This window comes from Meriones unguiculatus, chromosome 3, assembly GCF_030254825.1.
Source record: "Meriones unguiculatus strain TT.TT164.6M chromosome 3, Bangor_MerUng_6.1, whole genome shotgun sequence".
Taxonomy (NCBI): Eukaryota; Metazoa; Chordata; class Mammalia; order Rodentia; family Muridae; genus Meriones; species Meriones unguiculatus.
Window position 1 is genome coordinate 148852329 of NC_083351.1, and position 7045 is coordinate 148859373.

A 7045-nucleotide genomic window follows, 5' to 3' on the forward strand; every position below is an offset into this window, starting at 1 on the left:
CATGTGTGACACTGCCTAGCGCTCAGGGAAGACAAAGCCAGCCTCTACCATCCTCAGCAAAAGAGAAGGAAGCCAAGGCTTCCCCCTCCCCTTAAAAGAACTAATTTTCTCCTTGAATTATGAAAGTAATGGCTAAGGTAACAGCCTGTACTCTGTACCCGACTGCTTAATACGGAATAAATCCTTCCACGTGGCTCCCCGAGTCCTGGCAATTAGAGCTCATTATAGGCTCATAAGAGCCCTCATTTTGGGGCTTACTTAATGGACAATGAAATTTTATCAGACAGAATCACTGAGAAATAAAATTGTGCACTGGGGCAAGCACTTTGGACGGGTGCTGCCAAGCCACCCGCCTGCTTGGGTGCATGAAGGTCCTCCTTCGCTCCGGGCACTTTGCAACTCTGCCCAGGATATAGAAGGTTTGCTTGCTTGGGGTGGGTTGGCATGGGTGTGGAGCTGACCTCTGGAAGAAAGGGGAGGAAAAAGACAGGCACAGAGGACTGGGGGAATGAAAGAGCAACCGTTCTGGGAAGGGATACAGCCCCCCAGTACTTGCTCTTGGTGGGTCTAAGCTATTAGGGAAGGGCTTTGCTGAACAGCTCTCAGCCTGCTCTGAAGCTTCTGTCCCCCTGCAGCCATCGGCATCCCTCCCCAGGCCACTCGCCTCTCCCCAAATCCCTTGCGAGTGGACACTGAATGCATCTATAGTCCAACATAAACCAAATAAGGTGTGAGCCGCCTGCCTATGAGTCCCTAAAATGAATGGATCTGCACACAAACATCATTTCTGGAACATTAACAGAGCGAGATTCTTCTTGGAAGCACACACCAGAAGCCACTGAGAAAAATGTCATGCAAGCACCGGCCCCAGGCATGACTGTAGATAACCTGCCCAGTCAGAGGAAGAAAGAGGAAAGGGCTGTTTCCTCAAAGCACCAACCTTTTTGAACCCACTGAACAATCTAGGCCTTCAACAAGTATCGTGGAGCCAGAGAAATGGCTCAGTTAAAGGCACTTGTTGATCTAGCAGAGGATCTGGATTTGGTTCCCAGGACCCATATGATAGCTCTTAACCAAGTTCCAGGGGGAGCTGGTGATTTCTAGCCTCTGAAGGCAGCAGGCACAGTTGTGTGCACATCCATCCATCCACCCATCCATGCAGGCAAATCACTCATATACATAAAATAAGTGTTAAAAATATTAAATAATAACCAGCCACAAAGCTCTCTCAATTGTTGAGCTCCAAATACTTCTCTTGGTGTTAGAAAAACTGCAGTGCAGGAGCTGCCTGGATCTTCTCTAGTCGGAGAGAGGACGTTGGTTAGGGCTGGGCTGGACTGGGTGGGCTGGAGGAAAGCGAACATCTTTGAAGGCCCCACAGGCAAGCCGTGCAGTGCAAGAGTAGTTTCAAGTGAGCGGGGCCCCGTGCTCAGCCCTTAGACTCCTTAATTGTTGTCACAAGATGTTGGATTAGCACATTTCTGGAATAGCTGTCTGTTTACACTGCGGAGACCCACCGTCCACTAACCACTTTCTAATTGAATTCTAATCACATTCAAATAGCTCAATAACCAGCCTCAGCTGCAATTCATAAAACTTTAATTGCCATCCATAAATCCTGGGCTCCCTAGAGCGGGGCATCCCTACAACCCAATTATACTCCTCAGGCAGGCAAGAGAGAGGTGGTCACAGAGATGGGAAGACAGGAACCATGCCTCCAGCCGGTCTTCCCTCTCCTTGAGCACTTCTCAGGCTGAGAAAATCCTTGTCAAGTTTCTTGCCACATCTGTGAACTCACATTCAAAGTTAGCCATTTTGGCAAAGGGGCAGGGAAGTGACAAACTGCTGTCCGCCCCCCCCCCCTTGACTTCCCCGCGAAGATCAAGAGCCTTAGAGGCAGCAGCTATCCTCTCTCTAGCTGTTAGATGCACAAGTCTTCCTGAGCCCCCGAAGGGAGTTCTGGTACCAAACCATCCTCATTGGTAGAGGCAGGATTCCTCCCCTGGCTGCGGCCCCTTTCACTTTAGGATTTGAGGATGCCAAAAGCATCCTTATTGAGAAAGGTGGGGTGATATTACCACATCAATCGACTTAATCCAAAAACCTCCTCCAGCTCCTACTCCAGCGTCTAGGAGAGCTGGTGTTCCCTCTTCAAATTTTTTTGCAGCGGAGTTTCCCGGAGATTAGGCTTGGAAACTATGTAACCACTTGAAATAAGAAAGGCCTGATTTCTCAGGGCCCCGGGCAGAAGGCCCAGCTGCTGGTTAGAAAGGTGAACAGGGAAGGCTCCTGGGTCTGAGTGACCTCAAGAGAACCCCCAATACAAAGGCATTTGGGACTTGGTATAACATCGGTCTGGAGGGCTTGATTTCTAAACTGGAGGCACACTCGACCACCGGAATGACCTTGGCCAAGTCTGAATGCTGGGGAGCAAGGGCAGGTACGAATATGGTGAGCATTATTACCAGCGACCTCCACTCCACGCACACACACCCTGTTCCAGAGAACAAGTCTCAGGCTGTACTGCGCGGCCAGGGTTGGCGCGGAGGAGCTTGAAGGCATTGAGTATCTCAATTTAAATGGCCTGAAGGTCTCCACCTGTGCGTCACAGCGAAGAGTTGGACCGAAGAGCAGGCAGGGGAGGGAGGCAGGAAAGAGGATGCGTCGCTGAGACAGCTTCTCTGCAGAAAAGGATGAAAGAGGGAGAGGAGGTCGATCCCCCAGCAAAATTAACAGACCCTACACTTTGCGGAGTCTCCCCCTCCCCCGCGTTCTTCCCTGCCTCTCCCCCCCCCCCCCCGCCCCGTTCAGTTTCTGTTGTGACTCGGGCAGCCTATCCCGAGGGTGGGGAGCTGCGGAGGAGCCTGAGCTGAGCGGTACTCCGCAGCATCACGTGCCGGGGTGGGGGCTATAAAATCCTGGAGCCGGGGCGCAGGGCGGGGGACGTGAGGACCAACCTCTCTCTAGGGACCCCTTTGTTCGAGTCCCAGACGCCGACACCTCAGCGTCCCCGAGGGCTCGACCGCCCGCGTCCGCCCAGCTCCCCGGACAGAGCCCGGCTCACAGAAGACGAGAAGGGGACGCAGCAGCCCGCAGGACGAGCCACCCTCCCGCTCCCCTCGACATGTCGCGCTCCTTCTATGTGGACTCGCTCATCATCAAGGACTCGTCGCGGCCGGCACCCTCGCTGCCGGAATCGCACCCGGGGCCGGATTTCTTCATCCCCCTTGGCATGCCGTCCCCGTTGGTGATGTCGGTGTCCGGGCCCGGCTGCCCGTCCCGCAAGAGCGGCGCTTTCTGCGTGTGCCCGCTCTGCGTCACCTCGCACCTGCACTCCTCCCGCCCGCCCTCAGGAGCCGGTGGCGGGGCCGCGGGGACCCCAGGGGCTGCGGGCGGCGGGCCGGCTGGTGGCACGGGCGCCCTACCTTTGCTCAAGAGCCAGTTTTCTCCCGGGCCCGGGGACGCGCAGTTTTGCCCACGGGTGGGCCACGCACACCATCACCACCACCCTCCCCAACACCATCATCACCATCACCAGCCCCAGCAGCCCGGCTCGGCCGCTGCTGCGGCGGCGGCGGCGGCTGCGGCGGCGGCGGCGGCGGCGGCCTTGGGACACCCGCAGCACCACGCACCTGTCTGTGCCGCCACCACCTACAACGTGTCTGACCCGCGGAGATTCCACTGCCTCACCATGGGTATGGCTGGGTCCCAGGGTTACCTTCTCGCTCCCGGAGATAAACTTTGCGCCGCCAGGGCTGGGTGGAGGTGGGAGCCCGTGGGCGGGGATGGAGGGAGGTGGGATCTTTTTGTGGGACTGTTGAAGCGGTCCCCGGAAACGCCAGGGGCGGAGGTTGATAACTTGTCAGCCTCTTGCCGAGGCCTTGGGCGCTTCGCTCTACAGGTGCACAAGTGTCCTGTGCTAGCTAGCTACGGGCTCCGGGGACCTGGTGGTGACTTCAAGAACACCAGAGGTTCACTGATTGAGGTTTGGGGTGGGTGGGTATGTTTGAGTCTCCGTCTGGCATCTTAGCATCCCAGCTGGTGAACAGCGTTCATGCCTTTGGCCGAGGCTGCTGGCGGCTTGGCTTTGCTAGGCCGGTGAGGACAGCAGACAAGTGGAAGGCAGCAAGGGTTGACTGGTTTCTGGAGACCCATCCTTTCCAAGGAGGATGGAGACGCCTTTCCTGCACCTCACCCCTCTCTGGCTCTCTTTTGGGTCCCTAGGAGGCTCCGACGCCAGCCAGGTACCCAACGGCAAAAGGATGAGGACGGCCTTTACCAGCACGCAGCTCCTGGAGCTGGAGCGAGAATTCTCCTCCAATATGTACCTGTCCCGACTGCGGAGAATCGAGATCGCCACGTACCTGAATCTCTCAGAGAAGCAGGTGAAAATCTGGTTTCAGAACCGTCGCGTGAAGCACAAGAAGGAGGGGAAAGGAGCTTCGAGGAACAATCACGCCAGCTGCAAGTGCGTGGGTAGCCAGGCTCACTACGCGCGCTCGGAGGACGAGGACTCCTTGTCCCCAGCCTCGGCTAATGAAGACAAGGAGATCTCCCCCTTGTAAAAGCGGAGGCTCCTTCTCCCTCTACCTGACCCCGGCGGCGGGTCCCTGCCAAGTCAGCAGAGGGACCAAAGTTCTAGTTCATTGCCCTCCTCCCACTCAGAAAAGAAACTCAGAGAGGTCCGGGGAGTTCAAAGCTGGGCCCAACTTTGAAGCTCCCTCTTGACTTTCTATCTGGGACTGCATTCAGAGCTACAGCTATTTTTTTATGTAAATAATCTAGAATTCGAGCCAGTCTCATATAACAGGAGAATACAGGGTTGATATAAGTTTAACACTGTATGGGGGAGTTGGTTGAAGCCGCATGTCATTTGCCATCCCTGTCTTTTTAGAACTTGATCAGAACAGGGGTTTCTTCATTGTTTTTGTTGTTGTTGCTGTTTAAAAATGAAACCATTGCAGTTGCCATTAATATAGAGAGTTAAAAATCCGTAGGTCTTGTTTTCTGAAATTTCTCACGGGGAAGAGTTTTATTCCAACTCTCTGGAAGTCCCTTTGTATGTGAATAGTTTTATATAAGATACATATTTATATTTATTTAAATAAATGAAACAAAACGAACGTTTTTAATTTGTTGTACTTGTCTTCATTACACACACACACACACACACCCTTACCTCACCAGTCACGTGGGTAAGGTAAGGACTTGGAGGTTAAGTGCTGACTGCAGTTTCATGTGGGTCACTCAGCTGATGGAGCTCGGAACTAAAGACCTTGTGTGTAGCAGAAACTTCTTAACCAAAAAGACCTCCAGTCCTCATCCCAGGCTGCTCTCCGGGTAGTCTTCCTTTCACCAGCTGGCAGGGCAGGGAACTCTTGGGCGGGTGGGTGGGGGCACTGACATGCGAGGGAAATGAAATGTGAAAACTCCCACACCCATGGTGTCTTGTTTGTTTGAAGCAGGGTTCAAACTATGTGGCCCAAGGTGGCTTTCCACTCCTAGGGACTCACCTGCCTCTGGCACCCATGCCAGGCCTCCAAACAGCTTTCACTTGCACATGATCCTAGCCAAAACAAACAAACAAACAAAACAAAACAAAACAAAAAAACTAAAAAAAAAAAAACCCACAAGACAAAAAAACTACTTACTTTTTTTCTGGCAACAAAAAAACTACTTACTTTTTTTCTGGCACTTTCTCCTCCTTTCTGGTCTCTCATCTTGCTCAGGACTAAAACCCAAATCCTTTGAAGCAATTCACACTGTAGGGACAGTTTTTAGAAGACCCACAGTCCACCAATCAGATCAGTGTGAGGAAAATGACAAATGACATCTGCGCATGACTGGAAACTTCAATGTGCCTGGTGGCTTCTGTCAGTCAGAGTTAGCTGGGTATCCCCACGGCTGAGGTAACAAAAGCCAGGAACAGAGAAGTACCTTTTCTAAATATTTACAATCTCATATTTCCAAAACAACCCAGAGGGTATCTGGAGAGCGATACTCTCCTCAGGGAGCAAACTTTGTTTATTATTTCTGCCTCTGTTACTCAGTCAATTTTACCTGACCGTGTCCAGGAGTTCATTCCTGCCAGCCAGTAGCCCTTCTCTCAGCAAGAGACAGTTGGCCTAGGTGTCTCAGCCTGGACCTGTGTCTGTGGGAGAGAAGTAAAGAGAAAAAGTGGTTTAGGCAACACCTACCAGTGGGATTCCTGATCATTTGTATAAAAATGTCACCCAATAGGTTCAAGTTACAAGAATTGTTTAACACACATTCCCTTCTTCCCTCATCTCCTCATTTCTGATTTTTTTTTAAGTCCTGTTCTCCCCAGCAAGAAAAGGGAGGGAATGTGATCATTGCATTTATGATCCTCACATTTTCTGAGTCAGTTACTCCTCACTCCAACCCCATAAGGACACACACACTCATACACACACACCTCACTGCTCAGGACAAGCTCATTCTCAGACCCCTTTAGGGCACCAGGCAGGAGGAGGGACCACACAGTGCCCTGGCCAATGGGGACCTGTGAGACCCTTTGTGCAGAGGCCCAGGCCTGCTTTTGTGCAGTAGCCCCAAGCCAACTAGTGCTCTGTGACCAGAATCTCTGTGACTAGGGGAAGCAGGGGTGTGGCATGGGGGGGGGAGTGTCCTGATGGCTGGCACAAGCTAGCTGTATTTCCTACTTCCTGAAAACCAACCTCCTCTCTCCCCAGGAAAAGGGCCACTAAGGCCAGTGGGAGGAAAGATGTTTGCAAGGGCTAGGAATAGCCTTTAAAGAGAGTCCTTTCTTTGCAGGAAGTAAGCAGGACAAAGGGCCCCTGCCGCCTTGCTGCCCATTCCAGCCCAAAGCAAAACCTCTTCTGAGAAGCAGGCAGACCCATTGCCTTTCCATTTCTACCCTTGCATGCTCCCCATTGTCCTGCACTTGAGTCAGGCTCACATCTAGAGGTTGCATATCTTGTGGCCAGATCTCTGAGTCACTTTTGCCAGTCCTGGAGCTGTGAGGGGCCTGGCTCTTGAAGCAGGTGAGAGGAGAGCTAGCAAG

At 52.7% G+C, this 7045-nt stretch overlaps 1 protein-coding gene across 1 annotated transcript; it reads left to right on the plus strand.

The window, feature by feature from the left end:
- Window positions 1–2961: 2961 nt before the first annotated feature.
- On the plus strand, window positions 2962–5131 carry Gsx2 (GS homeobox 2). Its single transcript, XM_021652852.2, has 2 exons — window positions 2962–3695; window positions 4225–5131. The coding sequence occupies exons 1-2, from the start codon at window positions 3125–3127 to the stop codon at window positions 4563–4565; spliced, it is 912 nt and encodes a 303-aa protein (XP_021508527.1). The 5' UTR covers window positions 2962–3124; the 3' UTR covers window positions 4566–5131.
- The last annotated feature ends 1914 nt before the right edge of the window (window positions 5132–7045 follow it).